Below are 23,636 nucleotides of genomic sequence, written 5' to 3'. Positions count from 1 at the left end.
TCAAGATCTTTACCTCCAGAGTCCTTTCACCATTATCTTCATGGTAGTTTTATTAAGTATTTGATACCAGTGATAGTGTTTCTTCCTGCAAAACAATTCTTGCAGCTTTCACAAATCTCACAGGATTACCTTTTCTTTACCTTTTCTTCTTTTTTTTTTTTCCTTTCTAAGGTCATATGCTGGCTCAAAGGCTTCCTGAAGTCAGATTGCATTGTACATGCACACACAAATGTATCCAGAATACAATCACATTCTTCAGATAATGAAGCAGATGGGAGAATACCATAAACAGATTGGGGTGATTGTACTATATTAAACTGGTGGTAGCTAAATAAAAAATCCCTGTTGCAGTACACTGTAGTTTTTAATGAAATTTTACATATGTTGGACACTAAAGAATGCATGGCAGTAGCAATAACCACAGTAAGCAATGATCTTTAACAGCCTCTGAACCACAAACTTCAAAACATGGATTGATCTTTTTAAATAAAACGGCAGTTGAAAACAGCCAAGCAGATAGTAGTAATTTACATGGAAGTGCTGCATGAATGGCTTTTCTTAGTTTGGTTGAAAGAAAACACATTCACTTGTACAGTCTGATACATACATCCTATACTAGGTCATGCATGAATATCAATGAAACAATTTTCATGAAAGCCTATCCAGATTTTGAAATATATGTACCTTACTTACAAGCCAATTAAGAATTTCAAGACAAGTCTGCAATGACCTTTATCTGCACATACTCGGATTGTAACAGTGAACTGGCTCATGCCTGAAATTCCCCTAATTAATCCCATGGTACGGCATGATGTCCATTAGAAACCTTACTATTCATAAATGGACACACTCCTGAAAGAGACGCCACAATTTCCCCCTCTTTCTCAAAGGTCAACTGCTGAGTTTAGACCAGACTGGGAAAATATAAATGATGTCTACCTGTCCATCACAACACACATTCCATAAACAATCTTTCAGAGGCAGTATTGACTTTCTTTGTATTTTGCAAGCTTATGATGACTCCATGACGTCTTAGAAATATCCCCATGGATCACAGTATGCTGGATTCTCATAATTTATTCATAGGGAGGAATACTACCTACTAACTACTAACTACTAATTACTAACTACTACTACTAACTACTTCTACTAACATTGAAGTGATCCTAGGATGGGCCAAAATTTCATTCAGATCTTCCCAACTAAGTAAGCTGTCCAGTTCACACACAGATGAAATGTTTTACATAATACAATACCAAACAAGAATGGGAAAATACCTGACAATTCTTACTGGAGGTAAAAGCAGTCTCTGGTACAAATTTGGTTCATTGTTCATCATGATTAGTCACTGCCATCATGAAGTTCATCAGTTTCATGATGCCAGTCTAATTTGGAAACTTTGAAGAATATTTTTTCAGTATAGTGTTTTAGGTATGTCTGTACAATTTGAAAAACATGCCAATACATTATCTTACAAACAAGATTGGTCTCCATATTTTTCATATTCTGAATAATGATTTTTGTAAAAAGTGCTCTTCACCGACAGAGGGACATATCTTGAAAGTTTGTAGGACTGCTGCAGCTTCCTTGTATCTTTCATGAATATTATGTGAATGCATCACCAAGATTGCTAATAAGTATGCCTCGATGATTCCATACACATGAAACCAAGAGATATCTGTGTTCCAGAGAATACAGCTAGGGACTTTCAAATCTATCTGTTTACTGGTGGTTTGCCCATTTATTTCTACCCACTGCAAATCCACATTACCACTAAAGAGAGAGACAAATGTGAGATATTTCATCATGGTGTTTAAAATATGACAGGATGGCTAGCTTTAAGCATTTCCTTGTATCTGGCACGGATCTATATATGACGCCAGTATGGACATCTGACATTTCTCTATAATACCATGAGACTGGTCATCATGGAAGTCACATAAAGCTGTTATTCTTTAAATTCTCCAGAATCTAACTTTCCACTAACGTTCAATATGGCCTGCTTTAGTTTCCCAAATGGCCACCGAGTGGTATAAAAACTAGCAGGAAAACATTTTTGAGAGGGTGGGCTTTGAAGTTCAGATGGAGTGAAGCATACAGAAGATAAGTTATTCAAATATGAAAGGATCATTCAAAACACAACATTCTAAACATATTTTAGATGAACCTCACTTTTGACATTCTTTTTTTTTCCCCAACAAGATTACTTAATCAGACATGTGTGTTGGCTTTAGAGTAGGGAGATAACCCTTTTTAGAGTTTGCAACCTTTATTACTTAGGGCACTAAGGTGACAAGTCATACATGAGTGAGATAACTCCACCTTGTCCTCGGTGATTCCTTCCTGTAAGTCAGCATCCTCGAAATCAATTCACCATCTCCTCCTGCTTGAAGTCACTGTCGTGGCTGGCAAACTCCGGAGGCGAGAAGAGGGCATCCTTCAGCATGTGCTGCGGAATCTCTGACCCCCTGACCCTGATGACGTAGCACGCATCCTCCATCTTCTTCAGGCTCTGCCGCATGACGGAGGACTTGCGCACCATCTCTCTTCCGGCAAGGTTGCCGATGAGCTGGAAACCCTCATTAATGGCCCTTGTGAATGAGACGAGGTGGAAGGGTCGTTCCAGGTCACCGCCACCAATGGTGTTGATGCACAGTCGCATCAGCTCCCCAGTAAAGTCTGCGAGTCCCAACATGTACTCCAGAGGAGGCAGTTCTAGGGACGTTGATGCCCCTTCTGATTCTGCAGCTGATTCATTACTGGCAGCACTTGAGGACGCAGAGGGCTTGATATCGGTCGTTTCCTCACTTTTTTGACCCGAGTCATCTGTCCGGCTCAAGGCTGCCTGCTCATCTTCCTATTCATGAGGAAACAAGTCAGTCAGGGTTATAATTACGTTGTTGACTGACAGATGCTATGTCACTTTTATAAATATGTGCCATTTTGAGTCCATTCGGTGTATGCCTTGCAAAAACCGCATTCAAATTTGCACTAGATGCCTACTACCTAACCATTGGTATGGCATTATCACATGGTGTTGATCTGCTATATTCTTTCTCCACTGCTACATAGTAAACTCTGGAGCTTACTACAAACATAGGCAATGACACATAATAAGATGCCTAAAAGCTGAATGACAGAGCCCAAACTTTAGGTGATTACTCAGAATAAAATTCAAAAATGATGGCTCAATGAATGCTGAATTAGAGTGGGGAATTTCCCATTAAAATGCACAGAGGAACGGGTAAAGAGGGCAAAAATTCCCATTGGGGGAAAACAAGGTAGGAAATTACTCACAGCTCATCTTACATTTGACGTAGTGTCCCTCGTTTTGTCGCACTGCTTGAAAATAAATCTGGAAGCGATTTCTTTCCTTGAAATCAGTCTTTCCTCCTTGAGGTAGGAACAGAAGGACAATGCTTCGATGTATTCCTGCAGGCCGGGGGAAAACGCCCTCAAGAACTGATGAAGGTCTTCGCCCTTGAGGAAAGATATCATCATGAAATGAATGAATGCTACAAACAACCGCCAAATCACCAGCTATGAGCAGATTCAATATGGGCACCCTCGTTCAGGGCTGCAATTATTCTTGTTTATTTAATCACTTTGTATTCCTATCATGATGGAACTTGTTCAACAGAGAACATTATTACATAGATGCATTTGCAATATACCTTCCTTTGATAATTAAAACAAAAACAAAAACAAAACGTTTGTCAAATACAAGATGAGCACTTTGGTAAATTATAGCATGAGCAAACACCAATGTTTCATCACACTTAATAATGTGAAAATCTTAGCAGTTTTGATAAACATCTACACACTTGTAAATCACAAATACTAACAAAGCTATGTTCATTTCACATCTCACTCTAATTACCTGAAACACAACTCAAATTACTTTGCCAGTATAAATGACCAGCAGGAGTCATCCTGTGGATCCTCACCTTACTCATCCCATAATCTAAATGTTTTGTACACACTGAGTTTTTGCACATAACAATGAATATATTTCAAATTTGATCTTGAGCTTCAGACTTGAAAGTTACCTCTAACCTCCATTATATCTTATGTACTGTTTAGTCAGTTTGTCCTATGATTCTACCAGTTTTTGCTTAAAAGAGCCTTGACCAATAATTGTCATAATTTCATCAGTGATTTGCTCTAATGTACTCGATAACATTTCACCTATTTAACATCTATCGTGAAGAATATTAAATACCTCCTGACCTATAAAAGTTGCACAAGACACACATTTGGGTACTACAGGAAATGACATTGACCTTTCACCCCTGACATTTGCAGAAATATTATGCACGAACACATGAGTACGGCCTACAAGAAGAACCTACCTTGAGTTCATGAGCAATCTTGGCAATTAAATTGCTCTCGACTGCTTTCAATTTCTCCTCTGCATCCTTCACTACCTTGTTCCTGCTGGCTTCTCTGCATTACAGAAATAATACACAGCAGAATATTGTGACTGTACAACATAATCTAAATCCCATATTGCATGTTTCATTCTAACATAAAATGTTTGAAAACATTTTTTCATACCATTGTAAATGGAGCATATTGCACCATATCTGTTGCCTTCAAAATGACAAGCATATCATTGAAAATTAAAAATTAAAATAAAACAGGACATCAGACCAAAAAAGAGAGAAAACAATTCATATACTCTGAAGTTTTATATGTTTCTATATTTCGCATGACAGGATTAGGTACAATAGCAACATGCCTACACACACAATTTGAACTCTCAATAATTCAATAAGAATAGAATAGAACTCTATGATATCACATTAAATGCAATGCCAATACAAACAATAATGTTCATGATGATATCAATAGTGACAATAAGAAATTAACAGACTCCACTTATCACTGAAACTAGTGAATTTTAAATCTTTGAGGCAGCAAGAGTTGGGATTTAGCTCTCTTTGACTTCTGTAATGAATGGACATTATCATCCTGTACAATCTCTTATGAAGTAGCATTTTTCCCCTGTAAGCTTAGATTAAAAACACACACACACACACACACACACACACACACACACACACAGTCAAGATGAATATTCTCCTCTCAATTTTTATTGTGGTGCTCCTGTAATTGCTGTTGAGAATTTAAACAATTAAGCAAAAATGGGGGTGCTCGACACATCCCTCCACCATGGAATCCTTTCTATTTCAATTCTTGATATACATGTACATGTACACGAACGTAATCTACTCACCCATCTATTCTGTGCAACAGGAAAATTATCCTCTTGCTCTCGATTGTGATGTCCCTGCTCAATTTGACCAGCCTCTCATACTTGTCATGCTTTCTGTCCAGTTCAGCTTGGTAGCCTCTGATGGAAAGAAAGCAATGAGCACCAAAACTGGCATATTACTGACGAACACCATGTGGCTCTGCTTAATATCAACTACATGTTACATCAGCACATCTGAAAATGAATGTTACTGCTTTGACGTCACAGAACACAAGATTTGGCCCAGAGAAATTATGTTCTGGTTGAATTGAAAGGATACTTCAAATATCACAAAACTACAATCAGCCTTCTTCAAATTGATAATCATCAGTTGGTATTATGATTGGATATATAGCATTTCTTACATTACAGTATTTTAAAAAAAAAAAATCACTAGGGCTATATTTCAAGGGCTCTGTAGAACAAGTCAGAACACTGCTCTTGGCAGACAGAAGTCTTTACCTATGTGCAGGTGGTGATTAAAAAGTCTTTGCACAATTGATTTTATCGATTAAAGCAGACCATATTTCATCTCCAACAAGTAAATTACCGATTTGTGCCATAAGTATTATATTGTACTCATTACATTTCTGTTGTCAATTGTAACACAGTGCTTCTCTATGCTGAGGGAAACTGAGACAATCCTCATACATACAACAGTGTACAAAGAGATTGCACAACTTACTTGAAAGCCTGAAGAGCAGGAGTCATTTCTACTGGTTCTACATTATCTTCCTTTCTCTGCTTTTGATGGGATGGGTGACCTCCTCGTCTGTTCCGCTTGTAGTTACCTTGTGGAGACAGGCCAAGAAATATGAATTGAAGAATGTCCTCATATATACACTGTGTGTTACTAAGATTAACTTCAGGTAAAAAGAGAATGGTTTACTATAAACCAAATTTGAACAGATTCAAGAGAGCTACAATATTTCCCACAGAGGAAAGACAAATTATAGTAAGGACGGATTACAGTGTTGTCTTTTCACCGTTTTTTGTCCAGAAGTCAAGCCATAAGCCTGAAGGTTGCCTTAAAATTAATGTGTTCCTCAGAACACAAATCAAAATGCTGACAATGCTTACTGAATCTTGTACCTTGTAGTTGATTTCTCTGAAGACATCTGCCAGGAAGGGTTACTCAGGAGTGACGAGAGTGGAGGCGGCACTACTAGCTCAGTATTAGCTGTTAGTTCAATCTGATTAAATTTAGAACTGAATTTACTGTATACATTGTACTTTTGTAGAATCTAGTACACATTTATATACACATCCATACTCACGTATCGGCAAACCAGTCCAACTAATTATAGATCTCTGATAGCCCAGGTACCGGTATCTAGATCTGTATTTCCTACATTATCGTAAGTACAGTGCACTCCCGTTACAACGAACACGGTTATAACGAAATTTCGTTATAACGAAGTAAATCTTCTGGTCCCAAAATTATCACCATTAAAGTCTATGGTACAAAATTCGCTTACAACGAACACGGTTATAGCGAAATTTCCGTTATAACGAAGTCTTTACCGAGCGCCACAGACAAAGAAAAACAAAAGAAATGTGCTCCGTTATAACGAAATGCGAATTGCTTTCGAAAATACGTAGCGGAAAAAGCATTTATTGCGTCTTTGCATGGGTGAACGCTTCATACCACTGTGTGTTCGCTCCTTGTTTCACGCACAGTTTCTGAGGGGAACTTGCGTTTATTATTGTAATACAGTTATCCCATCACATTTCACATAGCTTTCCAGTGTATGATGAGTATTCAGTTAATATGATATGATATATATATATGTGGTTCCTTGTTTTCGTTATATATTGTATTTGTTCGGTTATAACGAAATTTCGTTATAACGAAAGAAAACTGCCGGTCCCGAGCATTTCGTTATAACGGGAGTGCACTGTAGTTAGAATTTCTAACATTGTTAGATGTAATTTACATTACTGGATGGGCAAAGGCTAAGCTGGAACTTTTTTTTTTTTTTTGTATTTCTGTTTTTATTGAAAACTATAACATATAGAAATCTATAATGAAACAAAGTACATATCATACCTGTTAAAGCATAAATAATGCTCGATGAAGCATAAATGAACACACAACCAGACAACCAAGACAACTCAATGCAATACAACAGTACACAACACAACACAACGAAAATGTCTCCCTGCATATGCAGTGGAGTCCCACCATATAAAAAAACAAGAGCCATGGAAATAAATTACGTTCTATAAATAATAATTGCATCATACATGTATTGAAATCACACAGACTTGGGTCACAGTAATAACACTAAAATAACAGGGAAAAGCATTCACAATAATTTGAGATAAACGGGCGCGGCCGGGTGCCACTTTTGAAAGAAAAAAAGAATCAATTACAGATTTTGTCGACTAAGGTAAGCTCCCCACCAATCTCTCTAACATAATAACAAGGGCAAATGCCCCATCATTCACTCCAAAAACACTAAAAACGACTCTGCCTAGGTGGGGCTCCACTACTACTAGCACTAGGCTACGTGGAACTTGAGGAGGACACCGGAGACAACAGGAGGGACTATTGTAAAGCAAGGGTTAGGATTATCTCTTGCAAGCAAGGTGACTACATTTCTGAAATAACGCCTCCACGTAAATAATTACACTAGGCCTACCTTTGTCACGTTGACCCTTCTCATAGTTATCCCAGACACGTTCTGCCATTTTAGCTGACGTAATTAATGTGGCTGTACTTTTTCTTTCAACTTCAGCAGCCGTCTACCTGCGAATGCTACATACACCAGCTGCAGCGCTACTATGCTCGAGTTGCTTTTACTATATAAAACGCAACACGTGACTATACTGTGGACCAAAGAACTACTGTATCTTTGCTGTGGACTTGCCATAGGACAGACGTAAAAAGTCTCTTTGACTGGTGATCATTAAGTGAAGAGCGCCAACTGCTGACGAAAAGGTACATTCTCGTGCAGTCTTCAACGGAAGACTCGTCACCACGCACCCCACGCCTACCATGTTTAAGACTTTGGAAACTTTCATAGAAGAAAATCAGCAACAAGATAGCCGATTGCTGTCATTTTCTTTCAAAGATAAAAAGAAAAAAGTAAAAAGAAGAAAAAAGAACTGTGTAAAGAAAATGGTGTAAAAAAAAGTAGCAGCTACAAACAACCATTGCAGAAAATGCGAATTATTGATTGCTTGACTGCTTGATTGATCTTCTTCTTTTTTCATTACATACTGTAGGCATACTTGTATAATTATCTTTTTCGGGAGTGGGGTACCATTGGACTTCTCCGAGGCGAAGCCTACATGATTCACATGTATGGTGCAAATGTAATGATGACTGTGCGTTATTCCTGATCTCATGAGCGTCAACGATAAATTTATTCTCTTTATTGTGCATAATAATTCATTAATTTAGCCTATACGCATTATGAATTCTCTTTGATTGGTCAAAGTATATAATGCAGGCCTATGTGATGGTAACTGACTGAATTAACTAACTGACTTGTCGTCTCTGACTAAAACCGAAACGCTCATCATTGGGGATTTGAATTCCACTGAAACAATGGTACGTCATCGATGTTTGGATAAGATAACTGCACGTTTGATAGTAGCTCTTGCCGACAACGTCTAAATTCGTCAAAATTGCATCCGATTTAACGATGTGATCATTCCATATCGGGCAAATTTGAATGATCACGGTAATCAATATTCAAATAGCTAACTACTTACTAGTGTGAGATTTTATGATTTTATCACACAGCATGTGTAAAACACGCGTTCAAACATTCATGTATAAAAATAAAAAATAAAAAAATTCAACTTCGCACCATCACCACCCTAATGAATATTGAGGAATTCACATTCACGAAAAGGCAAGCATTTACAGCCTTTGGGTAGTGTTTTTCGTTATTGCTTATGTATAGTTCAATGTGTTCTTCATCTGATTTGAGAGATAAATCACTCAAACGTATTTCCCTTACATGGGAATCATGGGCGTATCCAGCAAGGGGGGGGGGGGGTATTTTAAACCCCCTCTTTTTTTTTCTCTTTGCTCTCAGTTAATATCAGTAATTACGAAAATCACTCAACGTTTATTTCTTGTGTCTGTCAATTATACATTCCTCTCATCTTGTTAGAGTAATATGACACAAGTCATGGCATTATCTTGATTACCACTCCGTTCACTGTCGTTTATGTTTTTCATTGCCGGTGAGAACTATGCACCGCCATATATAGACTTAGTACACAGTGTAGACAAAGATTGTTTGTTTCATTTCCATCCGAGAAGATGGCTGGATAGCCCATTCAGCTGGAACAGCTGGTCATCCATGGGGTCCAGTTGGATGTGAGGTGGGACCACTTCACCAGGTTAAACACCCAGCTCTTTGCGATGATCTTTTACGTGCACGAGTTGTGACTCTCTCACACACGGGACCTCCATTTTATGTCCTGGAAAATCCGAGGGATGAGTGTTTTGCCTCTTACCATGGAGCTACTACAGTTAGTAGCTCCATGCTCTTACTAAAGGACGGTATATGGTTACACACAACATTGCTTAGTGGGACAACATGTTATGGGAATCGAACTCGGGTTCTTTGGATCGTGAGGCAGACGCGCTATGTGACTAGCAACTGAGCTAACTCACCGCCTTAAGGCAAATCACGAGGATTGATTATCACTCAAGTTCACCTGATTAGTGATTATTGTCTGTGTCACAAATGTACACACAAGTAGTTATGTACATGTATCAAGGCTGTATGCATGGTTGTTTTAATGTGTATGTGCACAGGGTGACCAGATTAATGGAGAACATTCTATATGAGATAGATATAGTACATACAGGCTGACCAGATCAGTGGAGAATTTTCTATGTGGTATACAATGTAGCTACAGTACATGTATGCATGTGACAGGAAATACATTATAGCTCATTCAATCTAGAATGATATAACCCATTCCAGGAAATTCTAGGAAGTGCTTACATATTTGGCTCAGTGAGGCACTGTCCCTGTAGCCCAATGTGATTGGTAGTTAATTTTGACAATGATGTTATACACATAGTTAGACAGTGAGTCATCCAGGATTCCTGGAATTTGGACTTGCTAGTATGTTCAGGTATGTGGCCCCAGGTTGGAGAAAATTACAGAATGTACTAGAAAAGGGTGAATGGATAGTATATAAGCTGGAGAAATTCTGCAGTAGGCAGAGTACCCAACACCTCTGCTCTGAGAGTTACGTCACTTCTGGCTCTGAAGCGACTTGTTATAGTCAGTCCTGTGTTACCTACTGACCTGCTACACAAACTGTGTTTGTGGAGATAAGGCCTGGCTGGGAGACATTTTGCCTGCAGAGAATTAATTTGCCTACGTTGGAGATAGACTCCATATTTTAATGTCAATGGACATTATTACGGCAAAGCTGTGACGGGCTGGATTCCTTGCTGGACATTATAAAGTGAATCATCATTCAACGCATCAACTGGACGTGGTCATCATAACATTTGGATTCTGCACGTTTCGCTGTGGACATAATTTATATCGTGGAGTTTACCTCGGATCTATACCGTGGACTATCGTAACCTGCGCCTTTGGAGTTACGTCGGAGGAATCATTCATCGGTGCATCGAACATCGTATCTGAACATTTTCAAAGGATTACTTGATAACAAAATATGTAAGTGATTCCATTACCGATTTGTAATTGTTTCTATTGATCATTATTGTACTGATGTGCGAACCGATTACGAGTCTGTACCCACAATATCACTGTTAATAAACCGCCTGAACATTAGTTGATTGTTTCTTTTGTGCAATCATTCTCAGAGTGATTGTGGTCGTAACATCTGTGATGGAAAATCCATATCAGTTCAGTCAACAAAGCAGTCAAGCACTTGCCGGAAGACGATACGAGATTGAAACTAACAAACATTGACAAAGGAAAACAACCTTGTAATGTTAAACATCCTTTGGTAATTGAAGTATTCAGTTAGAGCCGTTACAAAAAATAAAAAATAAAAAAAATGTGGGGTATGATGTTTTGAATCCATGCTTGCATGTAAGCTGTGCAACCACGGGACCAACTGTTTAAGTCTCATCCAAAAAACCAACAATTAAGATAAAAGGAACATTGTTTCAAAAATGATTCAATCATGGGTATTGTTTCCAATGGTGTTTATTCTTTAATCCATAAACGACAAAATTTGTGTACATACACACACACTGACATGTTAAACGTACCGATGACAACAAGCTTGTATACAAGTTTTAGTTCACTTTAAAGCTATGATGTTCAATTTACTCGATTTACGATGACACTATTTTCTCTTGTCTTGTATTCTATATCAGGATGCAGCAAGCGGAATGTTGTCTGCTTGATGACAATAATGTATAACTTTGTGAAGTGACATCCCATCAGCTTACAATATACAATCTTGGTGTTCCATTGATATGGTAGATTATGAGACGCGGATTGGAGAATGTCTTAAAAAGAAAAGAAATACATTGTATGACCATGATAACTTTAAATCATATTATGTGATTATGATGGCAGGTCTCTTAAAGACAAAATATGCTTTAGTTATTAATGTTGGTTTTTTTTTTAATCGTTGATATTCATCGTATCCGGGCAATTACCCCCCGAGGGCAATTACCCCCCCCCCCCCCCCCCCCGGCTAAATACTGGTTAGTGGTAAGGTTAGAGTTAAGATTAGGGTTAGGGTTGGGTTTAGTGTTAGGAGTTTGGGTTATGGTTAGGATTAGTTTCAGGATTAGGATTAGGGACAGGGGAAGGGTCCGGGGTAATTGCCCAGGGTGTAATTGCCCTAGACCCGATATTCATACATATTTGGAAACGAAGACAGATATAAAAAGGTATATAACGGTTTCAATAGCCGTGGCAGGTAGTGAATGTATTTATGTTCTCAATGCTTATCTGTCAGGTATTGCATGACTACATCTGGAGTTATGTATCCGAACAAAATCTTATCTGCCACAAAGCGCTTCGTAAAATTTCCGATCTGGTAAGGGTTTAGTTGAGAGAAATAATGACGTAGGGTGACATCGCTAATGTCTTCCTCCTCTCTCTCGATCTCCGACTCGTTGACCACTCCACGGAGACCGAATTTCTCGAAAACCTCTTTCGAATCGTCGGCAAAAGTTTCGTATTTTCCAACGAAGTCATAATCAATGCCACAGAGGTGACAGAGTTGGTACATTCCCATCCAGTTCGCCTCATCGCTCTTGTGGAATTTGTTGTGTGATTGCGATATGAAATCTATAAATTCCGGGAATGATATAGCATCCAAGGTCTCGTTTGTAGCTGTTCTATCGCCTGACTCAGATTTCCTTTCAATCTTAGATTTGTAAATTCTCCGAACTTCCTCCTTGTCGTCACCACCGTGGTCCAGTCGGAAAGAAGTTATGAATGCCGAGAGCAGTCTGTGAAACGGATTTCGCGTGAAAATAAACGACGAGTAGTTTAGGAGTCTCTGTTTAACCTCCCCAATCCCGTACTGGCTCAGCAATCGAGTGGCCGACACTCTCCCTGTTGCCTGCCTTTCAACATCTCCTCGTTCATCTCTGCGGTACGATTGAAACAGGTGTTTCCAGTAGTTACAGCCGGTGTGCGGGATGCAGCAGAACATCAATTTCAAGTCGTCGAGAACGATGATGTGGTTAAGTGATGCGATGACCTTCGCCCCCAGGTGGTTGTAGAGATGGTAGTCTGGCCGCATTCTCATTGCCAAACAGCCCTGCGATATCGTGCGTCGCCTCATTAGCTGTGCGAGTACAAAAATGGACACTAATGTTATGCATCCAATTCGACACGAAGCAGTCATTATTGTAGAAATTAGAAATTTAGAAATTAACAATTGGACAGGTCTCTGTATAGTGTGTTTGTAATGAGACTTCGTTAACATGATAATGTGTGAACTGAGATGTAAATGACAGAGGGCGTGGTTCGGTGAACCCCTGCCCAGATGCACTGAAATCTAACGAAATATTTGACATTATTACCTATACGAGGTAGTTTTGCGAGGCAATTGCAGTTGATATTTTGCAGGGTTAAAGGTCAGCAGTTGTTATTTTGCAGGGTTAAAGGTCAGCAGTTGTTATTTTGCAGGGTTAAAGGTCAGCAGGCAATATTCGTTCGCCTCTGCCGGTTTTCGCCACGTCGCTGCGTGTCGGTTACACACACCGTACCGTACACAAAACAATGTGTGCAAACAGTGCAATCTTCCGGTTTTCGCCATTCACTTTACACAGGGAGGTGGGAAGAGAAAGAGAGAGAGCTCTCTCCCCACCTCCCTGCTTTAAATGTAAACATTCCTATCGACCACGAAAAGAAAACTTTCCAGGACGTCGCTGGGTGTCGGTTACACCAGGGAGGTCCTCTCACCTCCCTGGTTACACGCACCGCAGAAGAACGCTGATAAATCAACTCATACAAGGTCGACAGCAGCACTACGCGTCAAACAATGACTAGGCCATTTGTGCTCAATAATTGCAGAGTGACCATCAGTTTTATAACTCTCCAAATTTAAACAGAAGTAAAAAATAAAGTGTAAAAGCGTTCAGATGTTTGAAGTTCGCCTGTTACAACTACATAATTATGTATCTTTGAAGTTGGAGTTGAATGATATACATCGATGAACAATTTTTCAATTATTCGACATGTTGATGATCTACAGGTAGTCAAATGTGGCTTGATCTATATCATAGTGTATAGCCGTATTCACATATTTTCTTAATTCACCTAGGGGATAGGTAATAATTATGATATTGACTGGCCTTGAGGGAGATACCAGATAAATATTGCCCGCACTGAAAGAATATTGCCCTCGTCTTCGACTCGGGCAATATTCTTTCAGTTTGGGCAATATTTTCTGGTATCTCCCTCGAGGCCAGTCAATATTATATAAATGTACTGGTAACAAACGCTTTGATATCGTTCAGTTTTGAGATGGAACAATAACTGTCACATACCGAAGGTTTACAATACATGCACCAGTGAACGCATTCTCGTCAAGTTTGTGTGTTGGGTGACGGAGTAGCGTGGCGTGACGAGGCTCGACCAATGAGAAGCTTCAGACTAGACCATACGAGCAAGTGTAACATCGGGTTCACTGGCAACTTTCATCCAGTGCACTAACTTACTGTACTCACAAAAAGGATTGTAAATGCATTATTCGGAGTCTATCTTGCCTGACCAGTTTTGACATACTTTTCTGGGGGGGGGGGGGGGCAGGGAGAGCGATGATTGGGTTTAGTTTTTCGGAAATGTACCTTGGTCATGAGTCCATAGGTATGTGTTTTTTGTGGTGTTTGTCTTGTTCTTGTCTACTGTTTTTCGTTTGCCCTCTTGTAATTCTCGGGTATTTACGTTTTCTTTCTTATTTCTACTTCTACCACTTTTTCTGTTCCTTCCTCCTCCTTCTCGTCCTCTTACATTCTTTCATGCTCTCTCTTACCTCATCCTCCTGGGGTCTCTGCCATGCATGCTCGAACGCACACTGGTGCTCGATGGCACCGAGTACGTCCTATTTCTTCCTGACTCCTAGATGATGCGAGTCGCAGACTTTGCTTTTCATTCATTAAACAGTGATGAGTTCTTTGAAATGTTCAGTAATAACACAGAAACACAGACAACTAATGACTTCTCTAGTAAAGATTATCAGTTACCTTTTAATTTTTATGAGGATAGTGTTAATTTTTGTCAGAATAACAATGAACAATATCCAAGTTCAAAATATTTCACTATTAACAATATCAAATCTTTGGTTGAAGGTAATGATTGTGACAATAATTTGTTTTTAATGCATCTGAATATAAGGAGTTTGAATCATAATTTTGATAATTTTCGCTTATTCATGGATGGCACTCAAGGTTTTTTTTAATGTAATAGGTCTTAGTGAAAAATGGGCCACTCAGGGTTTTACTTCTATGTTCTCACTCCTAGGTTATGATTTCATACATAATAGCAGAAATCAGAGAATGGGCGGAGGCGTTGCTTTATTATGTCTGAATTATCTGGATTATGTTATTCATGATGAATTGAACTGTATGAGTGAAATTGTTGAATCACTTGTTATGGAAATTAAGGTCCCTTATTCAAAGAGTGTAATTGTGTCAGTATCATATAGACCTCCTAATACCAAATATTTGTGATTTTTTTGATTATGTACAATCCTTATTATCAAACCCAACTTTTAATAATAAAGATTGTTTTATTATGGGAGATTTTAATGTTGATTTGTTAAAGTTTCAGACTTTAAACAATGCCCAAATTTTTCTGGATATAATGACTTCCTCGTCTTTTTTACCGCTTATAACAAAACCAACTCGTGTTACCAATCATTCTGCAACACTTATCGACAATATATTTTGTAACATCAGCCCTTTATCTGTCTCCGGAATTATTTTATCAGATTTAACTGACCATTATCCCATCTTCACTTATATACCCCTTAACCGTAGAATTTCTTTAAAGCCTCCTATGGTAAGTTTCCGGAAAATAACACCTGACAATATAGTTAGGTTACAAGACGAGTTAAACAGAGTGAACTGGACAGATGTGTATGATAATGAGGATCCAACTGAAGCTTATGATTTGTTTATGCAAACGTTAATTTTCATTTTGGATAAACATGTTCCCATTGTTAGAAAAAAAAATGTAACAATTTCAAAAGATATCCTAGGCTGCCTTGGATATCTAAATTTTTGTTGCGATCGATTAACCGTAAGAATAATTTGTATTATGTTGATAAATTTAAACGCACTCAGCAATCTCATTATAAATATACTTCATATAAGAATGTTCTCACGCAAGTAATACTGTGCGAGAAACGTAAATATTTTATTAATCAGTTATCTTTGTTTAAACATGATATTCAAAATACGTGGAAAATTATTAATACAGCTATTAATAAAAAATACGGAGAAACCGCGTATTACCACAATCAAACATAATAATTTGATTATCAATGATACTACATCCATTTCAAATATTTCCAATCAGTATTTCTCACAAATTGGCAATAATCTTGCTCGCAATATTCCGGATAGTCAAAAGAATTTTATTTTTTTTTTTATTTTTTACAAACTCGTAATCCTAACTCATTGTTTTTTGTTCCTTTAGAAAGAAATGAATTGTTAGATATTGTTCAGAATTTGAAAAACAAGAAAAAAAATTTCTAAAGTAATTCCTAATTATAAAAAAGGGGATAGGGAAGATGTTTGCAATTATCAACCTATATCTTTGTTGACTTCTATTTCGAAATTACTTGAAAAAGTTGTTCATTCTAGATTATTAAGTTTTTGGATATTCATAAAATAATTTCTGATTATCAGTTTGGTTTCCGGCAAAACCACAACACATCCCACGCAATACTTACCTTTTTAGATAAAGTTTCAAAAGCTATTGATCAATTTCATCATACAATCGGCATTTTCCTGGACTACTCCAAGGCCTTTGATACCATTGACCACAATATACTTTTTTAAAAATAAATTATCACATTATGGTATCCGAGGAAAGGCCTTGGAGTGGTTCAGGAGTTACCTTTCTAACCGAAAGCAATTTGTTTATGTTAATGGACATACATCTGTCATGCAAAATGTTAATTGTGGAGTGCCTTAAGGAAGTTTGCTTGGACCTCTTTTATTTATCCTTTACATTAACGACATGCCGAATTCATTAAATATTCTTTCCTTATTTATTATTTGCTGATGATTCTAATGTTTTTTGTCACATTCTGATCCTAATATGTTAATTGATGTTTTAAATGTTGAATTTGATAAATTACTTCAATGGATAGGAGCAAATAAATTGTCCATAAAAAAAAAAAAAAAACTAAATGTATGATTTTTAGTAACTCATTGGAAAATGTACCTAGGAATGTATATCTGAATGACACAGTTATCGAAGAAGTTTCTTCAATCAAATTCTTAGGTTTGATTATTGACCGTAAACTCACTTGGAATTTACATATTGATTCCATAAGCCGTATTATTTCAAGAAATGTAGGTGTTATAAATAAAGTTAAATTTTGTTTACCAAAAAATTTGTATTTTTTACACCTAGGACAATAATTCATGTACAAACTTACCAATAATTCTCTCCCATTTGTGTTTGAGTCCATGTTCACTAAAAATAGATCTGTTCATTTTTATCCTACCCGGCAATCTAACTCATTTCATTTGCCATTAACTAGGACTATGTTTGCTAAATCTATATTTTCTTTTACTAGCCCCTAATTTTGGAACACTCTCGATAATAGTATGAAACAAGTTCTAAGTTTAAACACATTCACATTTAAACTGAAGAAGTTCTTCGTAAATTCGTATATAGTTGAATGAGTTATATTTTAATTAACCTTAATTTTGAGCTCTCTTTTATATTCGTTGTACTCATTCTTTTCTTTTATCTATTCCTTTCCTACATTATGTACATATACCTCGGTGATCCACCGCATCATGTGCCTCGCGTGTGCTGGTATAGACCTTTCATCTCTTCTCCTTTCTCGCCTTTCCCTGTCCTCTTGTCTCTTTCTGTTGCTTCTTTCAAAATAATTTCCTCTTTTCCTCTTTTTCCTTTACTGTGTTTTGTTTTTCTCTCTCTATCTTTCTCTTTACAAGAGAGGTTGATTGTGTTTGTTTGTCCGTCTGTTTGTTTATTTGTTTATATGTATAGGTCTGTATGTGTTGTACACCTTTTATATTATGTCTAGCTAATTGCTTTTTGATGTTATTTAGTCTTTTTGTCCACGAGGAGACTGCAAAATACAAGCTTAGCTTTTTAGCATGTCTCCTCCATTTCCTGCAACTTTAGTTTCAATTCAATTTTCATTGTTTACTTTGCTTTTGTGATGCGTAGTATTGCAACTTCACGTATTTTTCTTTGTTACTATATTGCATTGATGTTGTGTTATTTTGTGTATGAAAATGTTGTTGGAAATGAAATAAATGAAATGAAATGGAATATTGTAGAGTTCATAGACAAAATAAAAGAAAGCAAAAAGGTCTATAAACATCTTCTTACAATCACAAAGACTTATACAAACAAACAGAAATGAACATGCTGTCGTAACTATGTCAGATTAGAATCTATTGTGAGCTGCAATTAGTGAATCTAAATTGCGGTATGTGAGAGTAAAATTGTGACTGTATTAATTTGCAGCTTTCTTTATTAGCATTGGGAACATTATCGTCATAATATTGTCATTTCGTTCCAAGGGTGGGTGGGGGGGGGGGGGCACCCTGAGCAAGTGTAGGAGAATCATAAGCAGTCATATTCACATAAGTTCACCTGATTAGATGACAATATTTTGTCTTCAATGATTGTATGTGACGCATGCCTGCTCCTGATCTCCTCATGGGGTAACTGTCTGCTTTCCGATTGGTTGTAATTGTAGACCGAAGCTCTCTGAAAAACCACACCCCTTGAATGTAAACGCTCTATTTTGGAGAAGAAAACAAAAACATCAAGAACAAGAAATATTCAACTCTCCAGGTACTGCAAGATAGTGGCACATTGTCGTTAGTGAAAATGTTTTTTGATAATTTCTTCAGCAATCTATATGCGTTTCTGTAAAGTCTTATGGCTTAAACAAGGAGCAATCTCAGGTGCCCGAGATTTAAAGACAAATCTTATAGGAATAAAGAAGTGTTCAATTCATGATTATTCTTAGAAGACACAAAAATCTAGTTTGGAGAAGTACATTGTATACAGTGATAGCGGATTTTTGTAGATTCCTTTTAATCTCGAGTATTAAAGGACAAGTTCACCTTCATAAACATAAGGATTGAGAGAAAGTAGCAATATTTGTGGAACACATCATTGAAAGTTTGAGGAAAATCAGACAATCCGTTCAAAAATTATGAATTTTTGCAGTTTTTGTGCAGTCACCGCTGGATGAGAAGACTACTGCAGCGTATGATGTCATAATTATGAGTACAACAATATAAGGAAAATATAAAGAGAATTTCACAAAATTTCATCTTTTGAAAAAAGTACACATTCCCTTGACTCGTTACTGACATATGTTATGGGTAATATTATTCCCCCTGCCTTTAGAAAGAGGCAAGTCAAGTGCTCTTTTGTTATGCGAAAAAAGTGAAAATATGTTGAATTTTCTTTACATTTTCTTTATACTGTTGTACGCATATGACATCACAAGCTGTATTAGTGGTCTCGTCATCCAGCAATTCCAACACAAAAATTTTAAAAATTCATAACTTTTGCATCGGTTGTCTAATTTTCCTCATACTTTCACTGATGTGTTCTACTAATATTGCTGCATTCTCTCAATCCTTATGTTTATGAAGGTGAACTTGTCCTTTAAAAAAACACCAAAAACCCAACAACAAACCGCATAACATTCATGACTAGAAAAGATTATAACATTTTGAAGCATCACTTACCATATTTAGAATAATAGAGAATATTGATTATCAATCATTACTTTCCTTATGGATGACCATTATGGGGTAATGGACAAAACCAAGCAGAGTGAATTTGTTTCCGATCAAGAACAATTGCGTTTTCAAAAGTGTCACTGATACTGTTAAAAAGTATAATTAATTGAGATTTACATAAAGTCAACATTATTATCAAACATTGTCATTCACTGCAGGATTTGTTGGACAAAGACCCTTTTCTTTGATTTGCATTTAAAGAATATTCTGGATAAATTTTAAAGGAATGGCTAAATTGAAATTACATATAATAAGCTTCATACGATTTAGAGTAGTTACCTGAAAATATCCAAGTCGATATTGTTGTCGAGGCAACAAACAGTCCAAGGTAAATCCACACTTTGAAAACCGACATTGTTGACCACGTCAATCTATGCGTTTCTCTTCCTTTCTGAAACTCCGCCAGTTCTGAGTCCATCATCCCACTGAGCTGGGTGAAAATATTGATATTAATGGTCATGGTAGCGGTATACTTCAATCACACACCCGGTGCGACTAATTTAGAGATTCACCCCTGCCCCCATTCCTTTCACTCGAGCAAACACATTTTGTAATTTCTAAATCATGGCAGATTTCACACCTTCCTCCTTGCACTCTTCCTCCGCCTATATACAGAGGCCATCGATAATTGTCTTCTGTTTAGTCCAATGAAGAATCGATTAGTAAAGATGGATTCATTCCATATGCCGAGGCACTCTTGGAGCAGATGGGTAAATATTTACCCTGAGCTCCAAATGACAAAAGGATCAAAACAATTTTGTCTGTATGTAGACGTATTTTTTCCACATTGCCAAAAAAAAAAGTCTCTATTAAGTTAACCAGATAAGGATCTCTTATATTGTTTGATAAAATTTCAGACAATTAGTAATTGATGACTGAGATACAAATGCATCAATTGATTTTCGCCGATCAACGTGCTTACCGGTCCCCATGAAGTTTACCTACTTACAGTAACTTCATGAAAACTTTATCAATAGGCCTACCCCACTTTGTAATGTGTGAATGTGTTTGTGTATGTGTGTGTGTGTGTGGGGGGGGGTTGGTGTTGTGTATGTGGGTTGGTGGATGTGGTGTAGGTGTCTTTCTGCGTTTGGTGAATCGGGAGTTGATGGGATTGGGATTTGATTTGAAGAATAGTTGTATAAATTGTAAGAAAGATATTTTGTAGGATTATTATCTTTACAGGATAGATGAACATTTGTTTTGGTTGGGAGGGGGAGGGCTGGTTGGGTTTTTATAAATGATTTCATTCTAGATTTGCATAAAGTATTTCTTGTTTTTTATGTATATGCTCTTATAAGTGGAGGATGAGTTATATGATCTAATATATGTTTGGCATTATGTTTGGCATATGCCAATATTTTCTTGTTAAGAACTTATCAGTGGGATCGATTGATGATTGAGTTATTCATGTTGAAGAGAGATTATTATTTTGTAGTATAAATTGAAAAATGGATTGCTTGTATTTTGAATTGTGTTTTGTATTGTTGTTGTTGTTATTGTTGTTCATGTTACACCCAGATTGGGTTAATTATGAATGATTTGAATGAAATCGATAAACATCAAGAAAAAAAAAAAGGTATTTATGTGCTTGTGTGCTGGTGCTATTTTTCCACATTAAAAGGATGGTACAGTATTGGTGGAGCTGAGGATTTGGCTTTTAACTTTTTGCGAGATTAAGAGACCACTTGTGAAATGGTATACAGAGCATGCCATTCTAAGAGGAATTCAAAGTTTATTTGATGAAAATCGGTTTTGGAATGGCTGAGACATGTAAAAAAAAAAACAAAGTAAAACAAAGCGATCGTAATAAAACGTGGGTCTCATATTTTATTAGTACTGCTCTGTATTGGGTATCTCAGTCATTTCATGACCAATTTTCATCAAGTAAACGTTGAATCCCTCTTGGAATTACATGCTCTTTCATATTTCATAAGAAGTTTCTCATTATCTCACCCAAAAATGTTAAAAACTTGAAGTTAGGTCTCAACCAAAACTATACGAGCCCTTTAAACTACACGGGCCTGCAGAACATGTACTCCGACATTTGTTTGAACAGAGGCCCAGGAAAATATCGTAATTTACTCGCCAAAACTCTATAACGACGACCGTGGTGATAGGTAAAGTTTGACTTGTCTGAAAACAGACGGTGCTAATAGTGCAACAGCTCTGCAAATACAACCATAATGATTAATTCCGAATCAATCAGGCGTGCTATAGGCCTAGGGGTGTGAAAATAAATTGCAACCCACTTTCTCTGGCAGAGCTATTTGTAGAGATAATGTATGTAGTTCTCTTGTTCTCTTTCTAATTGATGAAATATAACCATGGTGACATGATCTGTTATAAAGGAACACAGAGATCCGTAGGTGTTTTTGTCTTATCGTGTTTCATACTTTACATGGGTTTATCATTATTGTGAAATTTTCTATTCAGGTAAATCATGGTATGCAAACTATTGAGTTGATTATGTAATCGCCTCAAATCTAGCCATTGATTGTGCACAGAATTTTGAAATTTCATTTTGTGTGTGTGTGTGTGTGTGTGTGTGTGTGTGTGCGTGTGTGTGTGTGTGTCCAAATGCAATTATGCCCTAGTCTCAAATCTTAACATAAATACTTTCTGACTGGTCAGTATTTTGACGTTATTCATCCAGGTATAACATGTTTTACACTCTTAGAGCAGGAAATCAAATTTTAGTCAGGTTTCATTTTTTTTTTTACACAATCCAAGGAGAACTGCGAGGTGATGACATCAGCAATTCACCTATTTTTTTTTTCTTTTTACATATTCATATCTATTGTTTAAATTGTTTACAAAATAAGTGAAATTTTGCAATTTCATATTTACCCCTAATATTTATCTGATTTGGATAAAATTTTCACTGTTGTGGCTATAAAATTGCACTCTTTCTTTTCAGACTACCTTTTGAGCCTTTTAATTGTTCTCGACTCCATCTCCTCTTCAGCATCACCATCATCACTCGCCTTCTCTGTCTTATTTTGTCTCCTCCAACTTCTCTTTGTCTCTTCCTCAAGTGAAGGGCGATCTTCATTCAGTGGAATGCTGGAACACTGCAGCCGTCCTCGAATTATAATAAGGTGTCAAGCATCGAAATTTGTAGGAGCCTGTAGCAAATCGTTTTGGAACTGAAAATGGGGTTTTGGTTATAAAACAAACAAAACACAGGGGGAAAAATGAAGAATGCTAAGAGCTCAGATGCATGAAGTGGACATCAATATACATGTACACTACTATTGTACTAGGGAGGATTATCTTGTATCAAAGCAGGCAGGCTGAGGTCCGTCCGTTCTTCTTCTTCTGCTTCTTCTGATTAAGTCTGCCTCCTTCAATAGACTGAAGATTCTTGCAGACTGGTGCTATTTACATTATAATACAATTTATTTACAGATATTTACAAGCACATAGAAAATTTGACGAAAAAAATAGCCACTGTGATCAACCGTTAGACGGTTTCGAAATGATCCCACAGATGGCGCTGAAACAATTTCTGACGACAGGGAATTCCAGTTCCTTACAGTTCTTGGGAAGAACGAATGGCGATGCGATTCAGTTCTCGAATATGGTACCTGATAGGAGTGTGGTTGCGAGGCTCTCGTTAACTGAGTAGCCTGTTTGATAATAGTCCTGTGCTGAAAGAGGAGTGAGATTATTGTGTATTTTGTACATCATAATTAGCCTGTCATTTTCTCTGCGCTGTTCCAGAGTGGTCCAATAAAGTTCTTGTAGCATTTTGGTGACACTCGAGGTGTTATGGTAGCGATTTAAAGTGAATCGCGCAGCTCTTCTCTGGACCATTAATTCCACTTGGTGGATTAGGTTCCAGATGGGTCCCAAACTGCGGAAGCATACTCAACAATTGGTCGAACCAAAGTTTTGTAAGCTGTGGCT

At 37.2% G+C, this 23,636-nt stretch overlaps 2 protein-coding genes across 6 annotated transcripts in view; both read right to left on the bottom strand.

Annotated features, from left to right (window-relative positions):
* Nucleotides 1-21: 21 nt before the first annotated feature.
* On the bottom strand, nucleotides 22-8,045 carry LOC140233576 (translin-associated protein X-like). Its single transcript, XM_072313684.1, has 6 exons — nucleotides 7,903-8,045; nucleotides 5,943-6,048; nucleotides 5,240-5,356; nucleotides 4,353-4,446; nucleotides 3,310-3,480; nucleotides 22-2,857 (listed from the first exon to the last, which is right to left on the bottom strand). Exons 1-6 carry the CDS (start codon nucleotides 7,949-7,951, stop codon nucleotides 2,366-2,368), a joined length of 1,029 nt encoding a protein of 342 aa, XP_072169785.1. The 5' UTR covers nucleotides 7,952-8,045; the 3' UTR covers nucleotides 22-2,365.
* Nucleotides 8,046-12,078: 4,033 nt separating this feature from the next.
* LOC140233523 (carbohydrate sulfotransferase 11-like) overlaps nucleotides 12,079-23,636 on the bottom strand; it is a 14,772-nt gene continuing 3,214 nt past the window's right edge. The window contains exons 2-5 of one of the 5 annotated variants that reach the window (XM_072313668.1): nucleotides 22,650-22,798; nucleotides 20,004-20,154; nucleotides 18,556-18,704; nucleotides 12,079-13,027 (exon numbers count right to left, since the gene is read on the bottom strand). In XM_072313668.1, coding sequence (XP_072169769.1) covers nucleotides 12,170-13,027; nucleotides 18,556-18,704; nucleotides 20,004-20,145 — 1,149 coding nt within the window. In that variant the 5' untranslated portion in view covers nucleotides 20,146-20,154; nucleotides 22,650-22,798 and the 3' untranslated portion in view covers nucleotides 12,079-12,169. Of the gene's footprint in view, nucleotides 13,028-18,555; nucleotides 18,705-20,003; nucleotides 20,155-20,304; nucleotides 20,350-22,649; nucleotides 23,607-23,636 lie in introns of those variants that run through there. The other 4 variants (XM_072313653.1, XM_072313660.1, XM_072313645.1 and 1 more) reach the window with 4 other exon arrangements.

The sequence above is a fragment of the Diadema setosum genome, chromosome 1 (assembly GCF_964275005.1).
Source record: "Diadema setosum chromosome 1, eeDiaSeto1, whole genome shotgun sequence".
In the NCBI taxonomy this organism is placed as follows: Eukaryota; Metazoa; Echinodermata; class Echinoidea; order Diadematoida; family Diadematidae; genus Diadema; species Diadema setosum.
Note: the sequence above shows the minus strand (reverse complement) of the source record. Positions and strands in the feature narration are given on the sequence as shown.